At 48.4% G+C, this 19,230-nt stretch overlaps 1 protein-coding gene across 1 annotated transcript in view; it reads right to left on the reverse strand.

The window, feature by feature from the left end:
• Nucleotides 1-19,230, reverse strand: part of LOC119397528 (calcium-activated chloride channel regulator 2) — a 571,535-nt gene that overhangs the window by 343,627 nt on the left and 208,678 nt on the right. Inside the window, 1 exon segment of the mRNA XM_049417066.1 lies at nt 7,247-7,762. Coding sequence (XP_049273023.1) covers nt 7,247-7,444 — 198 coding nt within the window. The 5' untranslated portion in view covers nt 7,445-7,762.

Here is a 19,230-nt window from a genome sequence, read left to right on the forward strand (position 1 = left end):
TTTCGACGCTCGGCCTCTACATTCATCCCGGAAATAGAAGTCTCTACTTTTCAATGCGAAGACGTTCGTTCTGCTTGACGTTGAATCGTGCGTTTCAGATGCAGCCTTCAAGTGAGCATAAAATACAAAAAAAAGAAGAAAGGAGATTAGCTTCCGTGTACTCGTAATAGATGGTTAACGGGCGACGCTGAAACGTGAGGCCCCGGCGTTTATCACTGGATTAATTCTGACGGTTCAGTAAAGTCCTCCTCAATTATTCGTTAAGTATGTTGCGAAATCTTAATTGGTGTTTGCGGCCCGTGTGTTCCCTGCATCTTCAGTGGACCAGTGGTAAGAGGCGGGGCTTGCCAAATTTTTGTGGCAAGTATATGTGCTAGGAGTTTATGCGCGCACGGGTGAGTTTAAACAACTTTATTAAATATTTTGCGAACTCATGGCGTGGATCTGGGCGGCATAGGATGGACGAATTTAGGTTAGGCCTAGTCACACACAGCTTCGCTGAAAAGAAGCGAACGTTTTCCGAGCTAAAACTGGAGGGCGAGATATCTCTATAGAGATATGAAGCAGGACATTCAAGCTATCACGAAAATATATAATTAGAGGATCTATACAGTAAATATGAATTAATCTTGACAAAAGTGTCCGTACGCACTCGGCGTGAGGGAAAGCGTACTTCACTTCTAAAGGAAATAAGCGACAGGCGTAAGCGTTTCGGCGAGAAAAAATGCAAATAGATAACGGAAGATGCTATTGTTCATTCCAATACGGAGTTTCCAATACAGAGTTCCAATACAGTGTTTTATGAGTGAGCGAGCGCCTATATGTGTGTACACGTCTCCTCACTGTGGTTGCGTTGAAGCACGTGGTGCGTGGAAGGAAAAGGGCGGGGGGGAGGGGGGGTACACAGTGCTGTCGCTAACTGGCGCGCACGTCGCCACCACTGCACCCCGGAAAGGAACAACGCGTGCTGATGGAGAAAAATAAGGATGAAGAGGACGAGGATGAGGAAAGGAAGAGGAGACAGCACTGAGAGAAACACTTTCACTGCTTCCACTGTTCCGTTTTCACGAACACGCGCTTATAGAGACAAAAGATGGCTCGCGAGAAGACAGAAGACGTTTGTGCATAGCCCCGCTGTCGTGCAAGGCTTTTTGGGCCCGGCATACACCGTAACGACGAAACATTCACCGGAAGAAGCCCCGGCCCAAATCTCCCCACCTTGTTTCACTTTTCATTCCCGGAAACGGCCAAGTATACCGTCGCCGCCAGCCCGTTCTGAAACAGTACCGCTTTAGCAATGCACTCTCCACGAACACATACAAACTACACCTCCTTCCTACGGTCCCGTTGCAGTAACGAGCGAGGCGCCGATTACAACAACGCGGCGGTGGTGGAGCGCCGAGACAAAGGATCGCCAAGACTGGGCACGCGCGCGTTTCGCTTCTATTCGGAGGGGTGGGCGAAACAAAGCAGACCCACTCATATGCAAACACGCAACGTGCCAAACCGAGAGGGGCCAAAGCTGCGGGAACCGTATGCGGACTGCAGCGCGTGTATGGTCGCGTTGTGAACGCGCACACGCGCGCGCTCACTCTCCGCGGGGCCCCCCATCGCGGCTGTTCTTCGTGCGACCTATATTTCGCATCGGGACCTTCTTTCTTTCTTGTCCACCGGAACACACGCGAAGAAAGGGCACACCACCGTCGCTTCGTTCGTTTTCTCTTTCTCACTTTCTCTGCGCGGGGCGTAAGAAACCGCTAGGGAACACACGCACACACTACACTATATACACGCATGGCGAAACAGGACAGCACACGCTGTCTCTATGCACAGGCACTGTCCGCGTGGCCGCTTTCCTGTCCCTCGCTTTCTCCTAGTCCTCCTCTTTGCCGGAGTTAATACGGCACACTCGGGGAGCGAGATTCGTTATCTAATTAGGAGATCCCCCTCGCCCACTCCTCGTTGCCTCGTGCCGAGCGCGTGCGCCTGCGTGTCGCCCCGGTGCTGCGACAAGACAACCGGAGACAATTACCACTCCGCGAGCGAGCGTCGTCGCCGCGCCTGGCGGCAAAGGGGCCACGTGGTTTATCAACCGTAATGCAGCTCTAACCCGCTCTCTTGAAATTTACTTATTTTTATTTATTTTAGTTCAATAACTGCAACCGAGCGGGCGTCTGTAGTGCAATGGTGATTTGAACCCACTGTCACGAAGGCTGCTGCAAGCAGCTTTCAGTGAACAAGGACGACGAAAAAGATGGAACAAGCGTTGACTATCAACGGAAGGTTTATCATTAACGGATGATATGTATACGTGCCTTGCACGTGACGTCACAGACAGGTTCTCTGCGATGGGTCCGCAACATGGCGGCCACCGTGACTTTTTTATCTCATTAGAGTGTGTCAGTGCAGAGGAGGACACCCAATCGTTCGGTCCCCGCGTTCTTTCGTGCTCTCCCCGCTTTATTTTGTTCGTCAGCCGCGCCAAGGGGCAACACAAAGGAACGCGGGGGTTTTGGTGTGAAAGATGCTTGGGGGCACCGGCACTAATCTGATGGCGAGCCGTCACCGTTTCTTGCTCGGCGCGTTCAAGCAAAAGCTCACGGAGTCTCAACCCGCTAAAACTCCAAGATGTCAGCCACGGTGACGTCAATGCAAGTTATGTATACATGGAGGTAATATGCAGCGAGAGAGGTGATATAAATACCAGCCCCTTCACAGCAGGCCAGTTAGAACAGGACAGTGTCATGAATCACCAGCATGAATTACTAGGACCAGGAATCACAAACCTGCCCAATCGTCCATTCTGATCAGTTCACCGAAATACTCGCCCCTTTAAATTACGATGAACACTCATCCTTAAGCCATGATGAATTCTTGGTGTTCATATGTATATGTATCATACGTACGCGGCGAGGCCTGCGTTATGTATTGTTAGGACCGAGGGTTAGCGGCATCCCAACGCTTTCATCAGACTGGTGCACTCGGGCCCGGCGGGTCACGTCAATGGTAGCTGGCCCCCGCCGGCGTGCCCGTTAGCCCAACACCCGCTAGACTTTAAGGCCTGAAGGCTGCCACCGTGACGTCACGAAGCGGCGGCGGCGGTTGCTCGCCACACAGCGAAGGCTTGCGTAGGGACGTCTGCTGTGCGCTTGTCTTGGCCTTTTCTTTTGTCAGTGTTCCTGTTTGGTGCTTAGGAATTCCCTCCCCAGGAGTAAAGGAATTGCGTGCAAATATTTACGGTCAAATGAGCCTCACAAATTTTGACACATTTCTTTCTTTTGTGAATAAGTAAAAGACGTGTGTTTGCTCTGAGGAGTATCAAGCACTTAAACCGAGTTTTGCTGAGCTTATGCCCTGTATTTCGCCTCGGTAGTAAACAGAAATAGATATGTCAAATGTCCAGGAACTTCGCATAATTTTGTTCATCGGTTCTTGGTTATACATCCGGCTCGTAGCACAAACTTGCGACTGATTGATACATCATCCACAAAAGAGCCCGAACACGTAGTCACACCTCGAAGAAAATTATCTTCGCGTAATGCATTCAGGGAAGTTCGAATAAAAAAAAAAAAAGATTCATAGGAACAAGCTACCCTTCGACCTTACGTAAAACTGCAAGGTTAACTGTTCGTGCGAAAATACGTAGGCTCCATACATTTGCCTTCTCGAGTTGCGCTTGCCAGTGATAGGGAAACTTATGGGCAGGTAATAAATGAAACAGAGGAAATCTTACACCAGGTCGCAAGCGTGCTTTATAAGCGAGAACGGGAGACTAATGGCATTTTGTCTGAACAACTTTATTTACAGCGGGGCCAAAGGCACTTCGAGAGCCATTTCTAGCTGAGCGTTTCCAGCTTTCCCTTCTTTGATTTCGATTCAGCTTCTAAAACCATTTCTTGCGGCTAAAAACTTGTATGAGAGGATTCGTGCTGCACTGCAAGTCTTGCTTCAGAACCAGCTGTCAAGCATGTCCATCGTCGCAGGTATTAAAATATGACGACTCGTCGTTGGTTAGGAGCTCCACGGTGAGGTCTGTAACCACTTGGTGCTGTTTCGAGAACTTTAAAGCACTTCTTGTTTTGACGATTGCTCCAGGACTGCCTGATTATATGCGACAGCATTTACGACAAACAGCGCTAAAAGCAGGATACTTCCACGGTCCATTGCTCTGACGAGGTCAGTGCTTCTCTGCAACACAAAATGAAATTTCTTTATTCACTGTCGTTACTTCTCTACATTTCTCACTCTTGAGTTTCTTCAAGGCGGCGTAGACAGCATGCCCTGCCATATACACCAATACCGGGATAATGTCCGTCATGTTTTACAGCGTTTCCTTGGTGACAACTACGTTGCAGCAAGGCCGTGAACAGTTTGCTTCCCTCTGAAGGTCATGCCATTCCTCATCCTCGTCACTGGCGTTTCTAGAAGTGGCGACCGTCGTACTTCTAATCACGCTTGGAAGTATATGTAGAATATTCTGCAGGAAAACTCACCCTGAGGTTCTGTGAAGGAGTGAAGTTTTCACACGAAATCGCGCGCAGCCATATTTAGCGCAGGTCCGCATCTTGGAAATCGAAAAACGCACACCTTGCACTTCAAGTCGTAATTGCTACTGCACTGAAGGACACAGCACTTGTTCGGTTTGACGAATTCAATGCCCCATACACGCTTCAGCACGCACGACGTTCTCGCATTTTAGAAAAAAAACGGCACACTGCACTGACAGAACCGACGTACCACGTGTGGCAGCAAGAAACATACTGACGTGCCGGTGTGCCGCCGCACTACTCGCCTTCCATCATTAAATATAGCGCGCTTTTGAGTTGAAAGTTATCTCGCTGGGTGCTGATATTTCATTTAAAGATAACTCTCATAGGGTTATTGCAGGTTTCTTCTGCCGATTGTATTTGTTTATTCAGAAAAATGGCGCGACTTTCTTAATGACGACCAGTGACACGTGTTTCGACTTGTATCCATCCGCGTTTGAGCGGGCCACCGGGAACGGGGGAAACCGGATTCCCGCTGCCGTGGCCGCCTCCACTTGGTGACGTCAGCACTTCGAATGCGGAGAGCGCTTCGGCCTTAGAGTCTAGAGGGTGTTGGTTAGCCCATCTTTTGCAGAGAGGAAGGCGCGTCCCTACTAGAGAGATCAGAGGTTTATTTCCAGATGCGTGTCTAAACTGGTGTCTGTAGCTACCGCCAATCCGGCGACTTGCCATCCCGGTTTCCGGCCTCCCGCCCCAACGACCACAGGGCGAGGATGAAAGTCCGAAAGGATAGAAAGGGAGGAAGCAGGCCCGTAGCCAGGAATTTTTTTCGGGGGGGGGGGGGGGGGGGGCACTTGCTAAAAACCTTGACTATTTGAGAAAAACGCCTATTTTCATGATTTATTTTCGATAAAACACCATGTGTCTTCAAAATTTCGTGGGGGCGCGGGCCCCCCTCCCCCCTGACTACAGCCCTGGGAGGAAGTGTTGCTGACCTCCAGGAGGGGATACGGCGGCTTCCCCGAACCAGCACACTCCTTTATGTCTGCGCTCGCGAAAAGAATGCAGCGGTTTGGTGAGAAACTCGAAGTAGACGCTGTCCCAGGCCGACTGCGCACGGTAGCAAGAGTCGTCCGATGCCTCCCCTATTTGTTCCAGTCAGAACCTGTCTGCAGCTGCACTGCATGCCTGCTTGCCCGCGCGGGCATAAGCTCCCGAAACATGCCGCACTCCATGCCCTTCCCCAAGCGCTGGCCTAAGGGGAAACTTTATGGGTGACAAGCGTGACTGACATCAGCGCCCATCATGGCGCCGGCCACGTCGCATCCCAAGGCCGATCGTAATAGTATGAATCGAAGTGGTACATGTGGAGAATGCTCGCAATAGAAACAAAATCGCGCGGGTCGGGAGTTACGTTGAAATATGCTCTCTCTTATCTCGAGTCATGACACAGAAAGCAGCGGACCAAACGCGCACTGATTTCAGCCGCTGGCGCAAGTATCGCCTTCCAATCTCTGTCGTATAAGTTTCACTTATCCGATAAAGGTATAGCGAACCCTGCGGCATGCCTTGCGAACGTTATGTAAAACAGGCGTGAGCTCTAATGAGCGCGGCCTCGGTAATTTGATTTATCCCGCACAGGCGCTCGGACAACTTTTGTAGGAAAGAGACGAGGTGCTTGCATGCGCGGCTGATAAGACAAGCGAAAAACGCTTCTTATTACACTATGCGAGTGCAGAGCAATCATGCATACTTTCCCGTGAGACCAGATCGTTCTGATGACCATTTCTAGCGTGCCATATGAGCATGCATTGCCGATAAATTTTCAAGAAATTATCCAATGCAGTGTCTTGTGAAGTGATTAAGTAAAAGAAAAAGATGCCATTTCAAGATATGATGCCCATGAATCAGATTATAATGGCGACACAAAATCTGTTAATTTGACCTTCTCACTGTGGCCATCAACATGCATCAGTGTATCTCTTGTAAGGCCATGTATTAGGTATTTACGTGGGAATACCGCTCGTGTTTTTTGCTTACCCCTGATCAAAATGGCCAAAAAACATAAAAAATGTCAGCCTCGACTAACAAGCGTCACAGCCCTCCCCCCCTTCTAGTCACCTAAGGGGGGGGGGGGCAAAATCTACCCCATACATTGACATAATAGGGAGGAGGGGCGCTGCGAAGAACGTTCGCCCCTCCCCCTGAACAAGAACCCTGCGCACGCCTATGCTTATTGAGCAATCCGCACAAAATACGACAAGAAAAAAAAAAACAACAACTTTCAAATCCGTGACGTCACACTTACGTAAATGCGCCGAAGTTTTGGCGCGAAATTTCACAATGAGGCATTTACGTTTATTTTCTTCCCTATTAGTAAACGCATGATGACGAAATCTACCACAAAAGAGTTCTGAAACAAAAACTCACAGGGCCTAAGGCTACTAGAAGACGAAAGCCATCTTCATTTTCTTCTCAGTGGATTGTACTCATCCTCCTCTCCCCTCACCTTTTGAAAGCTTTGCGCACCTGACATGTTTTGCATAGCTTCCGTGATCGGCCCGCCTTTGACCAAGCGACGATGTCGTGTGATGATGTCATCAAGGCTTTCGCCTTAATAATTGATCATCGTAAACTGATTCATTGCTCCGCTTTAGCGTCCCCTAAGTATTATGCACGCTCGAAATATTGCACCACACGTATCACTCCAGTTGTATTGAATGTGAAAACGTGCAACGCTGACGACGTCAGGCACTGACCTCAAGCGGCGGGATGAGCTGGCGGCCGGCGACGTTCCCCTGAAGCCTGGCCGACAGGGCCACCACGATGCCGGTGTAGCCGTTCTCTTTCAGTTCGACGCGGGAGCCCCATACGAAGGACGGCGGCGCCACGTTGAACACTGTACAGCAGGCCAGCAGAAGGAGAACCACAGTTCCGGGCTCGGTGCACAACCTCATGGCTCTCTCACTCTTTTCAAAACTCCTCGGAACACAAAACACTTAGGACATGCGCGCACTGTCCTCACACCTCTCGCAAGATGACAGCAGTAGAAGCAACAGCACGAGTCTCAGCTCTCCCGCATCGTGTGCACAGACAGGTCGTTTCGACGCCGGTACCTCGAGTGCGGGGCTGACGGACACGAGCCGACGTTCCTTCGTCGGCCCTAGTGGATGGCAGAAGGTTCGAAGTTCGAATGTCGTCGTCCCGCCGAACAGGCTCGTGGTGGGCTGCTCCGGTCGTTCAGGGAACCGGCAACATCAGCAGAGAGGGTAGCCCTGCGCAAGTGAGGGCCGAGAAAAAGAAAAGAACGGCCATAAATTAGGGACGAAAGCAAGTGAATACTCAGATCGCGGTGACCGCGCAGTGAAGGAGGAAAGGGGGGCGTCCGCAACACAGCGGGTGCCGGCATGCATGTTTCTAGAAATGAGTCGTAGTAGAGAAAGAGAGAAGGAGAGTTCGGTGGAGAGAGAGAGAGGAGGAGAGGCAACTAAAACGTCCGATCGCCGGAAGAAACAGGAAGCAAAAAGAGAGAGAGAGAGAAGCGACTGTGCAAACCGTTGCATACGAACATCACTGTGTAGCTCGTATAGGGCAATTTTGCTTTTTTTCCAAAGGCCTGCTGGTGTGCTTGTTTATGACTTTTTTCTCTTTCTTTGCCCTCTTTTGTTTCTACACGCGGCCCATTCTGCTCTGTCTAAACAGCACCTCCTTATTCTCTTCTCAGTATAACAAAAAAAAAAAAAAAGAGAGAAGAAGCCATGCGACCGAGAGAAGCAGTAAGAAGTAACAAGAGATGAGCACGGCTCCTTCGAAGCTGCGGTCGAGGCTCTGGAGGAGGTCAGGGAGCAGTGAGAACGAAGAGAGAGAGCCAGCACTACAAAGATCAGAGGTGGAGGGGGGGGGGGTGGCGGCCGACGCGTACGGGGGGTGGCTTGTTCACTGTCAAGCAGCGGGCCCGAGCACCACCGATCGAGAGAAAAAGCAGTCAAAATACCGCCGCCCCAAAACAGCACTGCTCTCTCTCTCGACTCCAGGGGTTTTCTTTCCTGCTTTCTCTTTCTTTTCGCCTTATACTACTGCCCACCACACGTGTATATACGCCCCATATTACTCCGCAGCCCTCCCCCCCCCCCCCCCCTCACACACACACCCACAAACACACGCACGCACGGGCACCTCGACTCTCCTTTTCGGGGCCCCGCCATACACCCCAGCCACATCGCTCCCTTTCTCTTTCCTATTCTCTTCAGGCTGCCCGCCACACAAACACGGTGGCCTTGCTTTCCTAAACCGTCCTTCTCTTTCTCCCTCTCCACTTTGGCGGCTGGCTTCCTGTTCTTCGTCTCCGAACGCAGAAATGAGTATCACGGCCCCCAAGACGCCGCCAGCGCAGGAGAAGCAGCTCCTGGAGTTTAGATTTCGAGCCGAGGCAACAGCGAGTTTGCGAGGAGGGGGAGCAAGGAGAAGCGCGGTTCCCCGGCCTCTCAAGACCTCCAGACACGCCCTGCTTTCTTCCTTCCTTCCGGAGAGAGTGACCGCAAACACCGCATTCCTCACTCCCCCTTGATCCCCGCCTCCGTTTTTTTTTTTATTCCTTCTTATTCTCTTTAAGAGCCCGTTCTCATCTGGCCTGTCAAGCAGAGAGCCGCCGCGGCCACGCGTACGCAAAGGGATGAAGCGTGTATACCCTTGGTAGAGTGTACCCTGGACCGTTGGCTACTATATTGGCGACCGCTCCGTACGCATGCGCCACATGTTCCGGCGGGTGCGGATGATTAAATGAGGGGAGGGGGGGGGAGGGACAGCGCACGCGAGCGTGCGAGGAAGAGAGAAGGCAGCGGGCTTCAACCCCGGAGGCGGCATTATGGTTTTCGTCAAACGACTCCCAAAATGGGATCGTGCAGTGTTCCATCCTACCCTTGTGCGCGAGTACACCCCCCCCCCTCCCTCCCATTTTGCCAATCTGTTCTATAAGAAGCGCGAGCACTTTTCGGTCAAGATCTTGTCCCGCAGAGAAGAAACGCTTCTCCTAACGGAAACGGCAAGAATGAGAAATGAAAGGAGAGCGCAGCGGGGCGTACCAGCAGGCGATTGACCTTCACTACTTTGGCAGACCCTACTTCAGAGCAAGGGATGGAAGAGGGGGTGGTAAGGGGGGGGGGGGGAGAGGTCTCTTGGCGGCTACCGGCTTTCTGCAACGTGTGCACGTGTTTACTGGAGCACGTTCATGCATGCTCGATCACGTGAGAGACGGAAGAAAGTGACGAAGAAGGGGAAGAGGCCGGGAAGAGGGTGCGTTAAATGAGGGCGTCGGAGGAGAGGGCAGATGTGTCAGGAGAAAACAGTAAAAGAGAGAGAGAGAGAGAGCACTAAGAGGAGAAACACGACACCATTTTCGTTCTTTCTCTTCTCGGACTGCCGCGTCACGCTCATACACACGGGCTCGATCACCTGACGCGACAGGAGAGGAGGTGTGGTCGGAGGGGAGGGTGGTGCGTCGGGTGTTGAACGTAGTGGGTCGCAAGAAGACAGTCGAAGTAAAGACAGAGAGCAGTAACAGGCGGGGGAAACTCGACACCGTTTCTTACTCTTAGCCCAGACAGGCCGCGTTTCGCTCGAAGGGGAATCTCCAATTTCCGTGGGATCTGGCACCGCAGAGGAAAGGGGAGAGAAGGAAACGAACCGATTTACCCCAAGGAACGAGGGAAAAGCGCGCGTTCTTTCCCTAACTATAACGTTTCGTTTCCTTTTTTTTTTTTGTCCTTTGTTTTATCCCTCGGATTAGTGCTAACCACGCGTTCGAAAGGAGGCGTCGTCTTCGTCGTCGCCTAGGAAAAACAGGTGCACGAAACGTGCGCGTCGAGCGAACGGAAATTATTTTTCGCGCCCTTTCTGTTGTGCCGCAGCAGCCTTATGCACCACGTGTGCCAGATTTTCCCGCCAGCGGGAAAATAGAGAGAGAGAGAGAGCGAGGAGGGAGACGAAGGGTGGGGAGGAGGAGAGACGGGGTGTTTGTGGTGCTTGCTGCTCAGCGGCGAGAATTTGGGAAACATGCTCCGCTGTCACGGAGGCGGACGTGATTCACGATGCGCCGCCGGAGTTCCCGAGAGAGAATTGTTTTTGGAGCGGCGTGGTTGGTTGTAAAGGACGCTGTGCGCGTAAGGAAAGAGAAATCTGTGCCTTTCGAACCATATTTCTTTTTCGTTACGCACAAACCGGCAGCTCGAGAAAACTAACGGGCTCCCTTGATACATTAGCGCCTGCCACGAAGCTGTCAAGAGCACCAAAACCTTTTGCTTGAGTGCGCGCGCTTGTTATTGCAGTTGCGGTAATCAGCGCTCTCGCGTTTCTTTCAAACTTTAAACTTTAAACCGCACTGTTCGTGCGCCGGATTCCACAAGTACACACGTAATCACAAACGCCGCCGACGCTTCTTCGAAGCATTTCTGAGGAGCGGCGTTTCTTTTTCAGTTCCGTCAAACCTCGCTACACTGACATTTCATTAGGTACTACATTGCAAGATGTACACTTTATGTTTGTCCAGACGCGCTTATTCAAACTACGGCCCGAACACTAAATATCACCCGCGATTTAGTGCTCCGCCGAAAGAAAGAAAGACGAACGTCAAAGAAACACGATGCCTCTTAGTAGCAAGAGGAGCAAACGTTAAAAAGGATTCACCGAGGTTGACTGATTGATTCTTAATGTTTAACGTTTGAAAGTATGCGACAGATTAGCTTTTACTGCGCGAGTCCTTTCCAGGTTAAGCTAAGTTAAAGTGAACAAGCGTTTTTGCGCTCTCTCGTATCGCCATGCATCGAGAAGGAATACATTAAGCGGGACGGATGCGCTAGGGACTTGAGACGAAATCATTACGGAAATCACACAGACAGTTGATTTTAAAGCAAAACTTCTCTTTTCTATCTTCTCCGCACTTTGCGGATTTTGGTTGCTCCAGTCTTGCAAATAATATATATATATATATATATATATATATATATATATATATATATATATATATATATATATATACATATATATATATATATATATATATATATATATATATACATATCAGGCACGTAGGCAAGGGGGGGGGGGAGCCCGCCCCCCCCCCCCCGAAATTCGTCCAGCCTTCTATATTCCCGGGCAATTTTTTTTTCTTTTTGCCATGGAAAGACTTTCTTTCGAACAATTAGGCCTTGGGCCCCCCCCGAAAAAAAATCCTGCCTACGTGCCTGACACACACACACACACACACATATATATATATATATATATATATATATATATATATATATATATATATATATATATATATATATATATGCACATATACCTGGTCCAGTAACTGTTCTTAATTTATAAGCATTTTCTTTACGTAGTGCGCTTTACACGGTCAGAAACAGAACTAAACAAGCTCTTCGTTCTTATGGAAACGTGTTTTAATTAAGGCTTCGAGCGGTTTAAGGGAACACTAAAGAGCAACACGAAATCTGTTTAGACTGATGCCTTGGGAACTTATCCCTTGGGAACTCCATTGTCGCTAACGTAGCGCTCGTATATTAATTTCTAAGTGAGAAGAATGAAGGCAAATACTTCGTTGTTTAACGTCGCGCCGGAACCCCCCCAACAGCTTAACGTAGAGGTGACGTCACGGATTTCAAGGCTGTCATTTTTTTTCTTACTTTGGGCGCTTTCTCTGAATAGAACTCCCGAAAACTTGCGATGTTAAGTTTCTGGCACACTCAGGGTACAGTGTAATTTATTTTTCGCGAAATAGATAATTATATAGGCCTTAGGAGATTTCATCGAGATCTATGACGTCACGGCGGACTTGTTGCGGGAACTTGAATGTGACGTCGCTACTTGTATTTCCTGCTTGCGTGTCTCCTGGCTTGCTGAGCGTCTTCTCGCGGCACAAGTGGTGTTTCTCGTGGAATTGTGGAAGGGTTATTTACCCTTACAGGCGATATCGCTTCCCTATTTGCTATCCTTCAGTTAGGTGAGGTTAGGGTTAGGCTCAGTCAGCTTACGTTAGGGTCGTGTTCGCGAACGTCTCCTTGCGGCAAACATAATTACAGTACAGCCTCCAAGAAATGAATACATGACGATACGCGCTGGCGTCGTCCCGCAGTACGGATCTCTCGCACAAACTGAAACATATAGGAGTACAACGACAACAGAGGCAACAAACGGTAAAAAAAAAAAAAAGAGCTCCCACCAAATTTTGATCCTCGCGAAGAGCACAGGAAACAAGCGCCTTCCCCTCCGTGCACGATTCACCTCCGTCGCTTTCGGCGTCAAGACTGTTTACTTAAGGGCTCTTTCTCCCTGGTACTCGGCGGTGTACAGCAATCGGCTTCGAGAGGTATTGCGGCATCTCGTACCGCGCAATGTCTCATTCTCTTTCATGTGGTCTCGTCCACCGCCTATACCTCCCTTTCACGTTTCTATCTTGGCCCACAAGAATCTATATATATGTTGATCGCCTCTCCTTACGTCCCTAAAAAAAAACAACTTATTTTTGCTCCGAGAGCAGGCAGCGCCCACGAACGCGCCGGCAAGTGTAAGAGAATGATCTCGAGACACGCAGAGAAAAGAAAATGTAATAGGTATGTGAAACATGTTTGATGTCGGATCCCCTACTTATAATTTTTTTCATTTATTTAATGTGATCGCGACTGACGAATTCTCTTTGGTGGTCCCATCGCAGATAGGACAGCCGCGTCGTACAGAGCACGTATACAGGGATCGATTTAGAAACGTCTGGGCCAAGACCTCTTGGAGACAACTTGGAGGCGAGCCTGTGGCCCCGCAAAGTTTTTTCGCTCTTTACAAACGCGAACTTTCGGTGAAATAGGTTATTTATTTATTTATTTATTTATTTATTTATTTATTTATTTATTTATTTATTTATTTATTTATTTATTGTATGACCAACTGCTTTCTCACATCTCCGAATTCAGGTATATTCAAGATTATTTATTGTTATTGCATCAGGAGGTCCCAACGTTAGAAACTGTCAGGCAGACCTCCTTAATTAGTGCGAACGCATGAGAACACTGCGAACAAGCAAACAAGAAAACAGCATCTCTTAGCCAATATTCAGGCCCTGTACGTATTTTTAGTCATAAGCATTCGGTGCTCTGTATGGAATAATTCATTCATTCATTCATTCATTCATTCATTCATTCATTCATTCATTCATTCATTAACACTAGAGATAAAAAATTACTGACTTAACGCTGGAAGATGCAAGTTATCTTCTATTTTATCGATTTCTTCGCAGTATTTGGCTTTCTTTTTCTCCGCGTGGAAGAATCGCGGTACAACCTATTGGCAGAACGTAGTGGGTGCAGTGTTGTAAAGAGTTCGTGCAATCTTTGGGAAATATTTCTGAGGCGCAGTTGCTGCATTTTACTACGTACAGAAGGCCCTCGTTTGACATCTGATACGATATCGCTCATTTTTTTTTTTTTTATGGAACACCCAACAGGCCACAACCATACCACGCTATATCTATTATTACGAGTGCTCTTCGCAATTCCTTCATATCAGAGAGGTTCATTAAGACACTACAGCGCTCCCCTTATGGGTCGAGTCAACTAGAGCTCCCGTCCCGTTTTTTTTCTTTTTTAACTCGAACCGCGGCAGCGTAGTTTTTCAGCGTTTGTTCAGCGCTTGCGGCCTGAATGTCCAACGAGACGGAATGTACAACGAGACTGAATGTCCAACAGTGGACATTCAGTCTCGTTGAACATTTCGTCTCGTTGGACATTCCGTCTCGGTTGGACATTCAGTCTCGTTGGACATACAGTCTCGTTGGACATTCCGTCTCGGTTGGACATTCAGTCTCGTTGGACATACAGTATCGTTGGACATTCCGTCTCGGTTGGACATTCAGTCTCGTTGGACATACAGTCTCGTTGGACATTCAGTCTCGGTTGGACATTCCGTCTCGTTAGACATTCCGTCTCGGTTGGACATTCAGTCTCGTTGGACATACAGTATCGTTGGACATTCCGTCTCGGTTGGACATTCAGTCTCGTTGGACATACAGTCTCGTTGGACATTCAGTCTCGTTGGACATACAGTCTCGTTGGACATTCCGTCTCGGTTGGACATTCAGTCTCGTTGGACATACAGTCTCGTTGGACATTCCGTCTCGGTTGGACATTCAGTCTCGTTGGACATACAGTCTCGTTGGACATTCAGTCTCGTTGGACATACAGTCTCGTTGGACATTCCGTCTCGGTTGGACATTCAGTCTCGTTGGACATACAGTCTCGTTGGACATTCCGTCTCGGTTGGACATTCAGTCTCGTTGGACATACAGTCTCGTTGGACATTCAGTCTCGTTGGACATACAGTCTCGTTGGACATTCCGTCTCGGTTGGACATTCAGTCTCGTTGGACATACAGTCTCGTTGGACATTCCGTCTCGGTTGGACATTCAGTCTCGTTGGACATACAGTCTCGTTGGACATTCCGTCTCGGTTGGACATTCAGTCTCGTTGGACATACAGTCTCGTTGGACATTCCGTCTCGGTTGGACATTCAGTCTCGTTGGACATACAGTCTCGTTGGACATTCAGTCTCGTTGGACATACAGTCTCGTTGGACATTCCGTCTCGGTTGGACATTCAGTCTCGTTGGACATACAGTATCGTTGGACATTCCGTCTCGGTTGGACATTCAGTCTCGTTGGACATACAGTCTCGTTGGACATTCAGTCTCGGTTGGACATTCCGTCTCGTTAGACATTCCGTCTCGGTTGGACATTCAGTCTCGTTGGACATACAGTCTCGTTGGACATTCCGTCTCGGTTGGACATTCAGTCTCGTTGGACATACAGTCTCGTTGGACATTCCGTCTCGTTGGACATACAGTCTCGTTGGACATACAGTCTCGGTTGGACATTCAGTCTCGTTTGGACATACAGTCTCGTTGGACATTCCGTCTCGGTTGGACATTCAGTCTCGTTGGACATACAGTCTCGTTGGACATTCCGTCTCGGTTGGACATTCAGTCTCGTTGGACATAACAGTCTCGTTTGGACATTCAGTCTCGGTTGGACATCAGTCTCGTTGGACATACAGTCTCGTTGGACATTCAGTCTCGTTGGACATACAGTCTCGTTGGACATTCCGTCCTCGGTTGGACAATTCAGTCTCGTGGACATACAGTCTCGTTGGACATCCGTCTCGGTTGGACATCAGTCTCGTTGGACATACAGTCTCGTTGGACATTCAGTCTCGGTTGGACATTCAGTCTCGTTGGACATTACAGTCTCGTTGGACATTCAGTCTCGTTGGACATACAGTCTCGTTGGACATTCCGTCTCGGTTGGACATTCAGCTCGTTGGACATACAGTCTCGTTGGACATTCCGTCTCGGTTGGACATTCAGTCTCGTTGGACATACAGTCTCGTTGGACATTCAGTCTCGTTGGACATACAGTCTCGTTGGACATTCCGTCTCGGTTGGACATTCAGTCTCGTTGGACATACAGTCTCGTTGGACATTCCGTCTCGGTTGGACATTCAGTCTCGTTGGACATACAGTCTCGTTGGACATTCCGTCTCGGTTGGACATTCAGTCTCGTTGGACATACAGTCTCGTTGGACATTCAGTCTCGTTGGACATACAGTCTCGTTGGACATTCCGTCTCGGTTGGACATTCAGTCTCGTTGGACATACAGTCTCGTTGGACATTCCGTCTCGGTTGGACATTCAGTCTCGTTGGACATTCCGTCTCGGTTGGACATTCAGTCTCGTTGGACATACAGTCTCGTTGGACATTCCGTCTCGGTTGGACATTCAGTCTCGTTGGACATACAGTCTCGTTGGACATTCCGTCTCGGTTGGACATTCAGTCTCGTTGGACATACAGTCTCGTTGGACATTCAGTCTCGTGGACATACAGTCTCGTTGACATTCCGTCTCGGTTGGACATTCAGTCTCGTTGGACATACAGTCTCGTTGGACATTCCGTCTCGGTTGGACATTCAGTCTCGTTGGACATACAGTCTCGTTGGACATTCCGTCTCGGTTGGACATTCAGTCTCGTTGGAACATACAGTCTCGTTGGACATTCAGCTCCTCGTTGGACATACAGTCTCGTTGGACATTCCGTCTCGGTTGGACATTCAGTCTCGTTGGACATACAGTATCGTTGACATTCCGTCTCGGTTGGACATTCAGTCTCGTTGGACATACAGTCTCGTTGGACATTCAGTCTCGGTTGGACATTCCGTCTCGTAGACATTCCGTCTCGGTTGGACATTCAGTCTCGTTGGACATACAGTCCTCGTTGGACATTCCGTCTCGGTTGGACATTCAGTCTCGTTGGACATACAGTCTCGTTGGACCATTCAGTCTCGTTGGACATACAGTCTCGTTGGACATTCCGTCTCGGTTGGACATTCAGTCTCGTTGGACATACAGTCTCGTTGGACATTCCGTCTCGGTTGGACATTCAGTCTCGTTGGACATACAGTCTCGTTGGACATTCAGTCTCGTTGGACATACAGTCTCGTTGGACATTCCGTCTCGGTTGGACATTCAGTCTCGTTGGACATACAGTCTCGTTGGACATTCCGTCTCGGTTGGACATTCAGTCTCGTTGGACATACAGTCTCGTTGGACATTCAGTCTCGTTGGACATACAGTCTCGTTGGACATTCCGTCTCGGTTGGACATTCAGTCTCGTTGGACATACAGTCTCGTTGGACATTCCGTCTCGGTTGGACATTCAGTCTCGTTGGACATACAGTCTCGTTGGACATTCAGTCTCGTTGGACATACAGTCTCGTTGGACATTCCGTCTCGGTTGGACATTCAGTCTCGTTGGACATACAGTCTCGTTGGACATTCCGTCTCGGTTGGACATTCAGTCTCGTTGGACATACAGTCTCGCTGGACATTCAGTCTCGGTTGGACATTCCGTCTCGTTAGACATTCCGTCCCGGTCACAAATTTCACTTTTCCGTTTTCGTTCCACACATCCCAATATTTGCTGTGAAAATTTTCCGAATGTGCCCTAACATTTGCGACGTGAGTGAAAATTCGTTTCGTCGTGATAGGACGTGGCGCTGAGACTGCGTATTACGCACGGCGCGTAATACTGCTCGATACCCAGTCTTGTACAAATGGCAGGGATATATATATATATATATATATATATATATATATATATATATATATATATATATATATATATATATATATATATATATATATATATATATATATATATATATATATATATATATATATATATATAGACAGAGAGAGAGTGAGAGAAAGCGCAAGGACACGAGAGAATAAAATAAGGACACAAGAAGCAAAAAAAAAGTATTTAAAAATAAGAAAAAAAATTTAAAGAAATCCCTTTTGCACCCGTTTGCTCGTGTTCATATAGCTTGATGCCTTTTCAACAAATCGAGTTGAAAGTTTGCGCTTTTCATGCTTTTGTTATATGCGTCCTCCCTAAAAATATGTACCTGTAACTTTAGTACAGTTTAACAACTATGCAAAACCAAATAGCCCGGTACCTCACCTTGTTGAGTAATCGATTAGCTTTCAGTTTTTTCTCCGTAATCCGTTAGATTTTTTTAAAAAGTAATTGTAATCGCTGACGCTCTTTCACTGTAATGCGTCCAAGTCTGTTCCCGACCCAGTTTTTTTTTTTTTTTTTCACTTGAGCTTCACAGCACTAATATCGACGTCATTGGAAGAGTAATAGAAAAGCTCGTGTTCAGGCCGGTTCTGAAAAGTCCTCAAATGATTTTAAACATCATAAAAACGGTTTTATTGTCGCCAACGATTACCTGTATGCTATGTGTTGTAATGAAAAATTATTCACGCGAAGCACTTCGCAAAACGCGAGCAGGTTTGCCTACTTCGGCGATAAGCTTAGAAAAAAAACGCCAGGCCTGCGCTGAAACCGCAGCACAGTCACAGCGAAAGCTGGAAGAGCAGCGTTTATAGAGCCCGTTAAGCTCTCTTGGGGCTACAAAACAAGTACACTAGAAAGGTACCCACTACGCCATAAATCACAATTTTTGTGAAGTTGGGAAGCACCTACTAAGCCATTATTCGTCATTCTGCGGAGAAGCGAGGCACCAGCTACACGTCAGTAAGGCATCATGTGCACTTTGTTGACGCGACGACTGATGACGATGAAGAATTATGGCTGAGCCCTTTGTAATGGGTTGGAATCTTTAAACGGCCCACCAGTTATGTCATTGGCATTGGGTGACGCCCGGTCACTATTTCCCTCTCCCGTCATGCTGTATAACATACGTTGACGTGGGAGAGAGACGGGGGGGGGGGGGGGTTGAAGAACTTTACTGAGACCCCGAGGAAATGGATCATGCGCTTATGGGCTTCCTTGGCAACCAATACAAGTGCACTTGCGAGGAACCCACTACGCTATAAATCAGTGTAATTTTACTGAGACCCCGAGGAAGTGGATCATGCGCTTATGGGCTTCCTTGGCAACCAATACAAGTGCACTTGTGAGGAACCCACTACGCTATAAATCATTGTAATTTTTGAGAAGTAGGGCAGCAGGCACTGTGCCATTTTTCGTCATTCTACGGTGAGCGTTGGTACCTACTATACGCATGTAAGGCATTATGCGCACTTTGTTGATGCTGTGCCTGATGACGATGAAGAATTATGGCAGAGTCCTTTGTAATGGGTTGGAAGCATTCAACAACCTACTCGTTGCGCA

Source organism: Rhipicephalus sanguineus, chromosome 6, assembly GCF_013339695.2.
Source record: "Rhipicephalus sanguineus isolate Rsan-2018 chromosome 6, BIME_Rsan_1.4, whole genome shotgun sequence".
Lineage (NCBI taxonomy): Eukaryota > Metazoa > Arthropoda > Arachnida > Ixodida > Ixodidae > Rhipicephalus > Rhipicephalus sanguineus.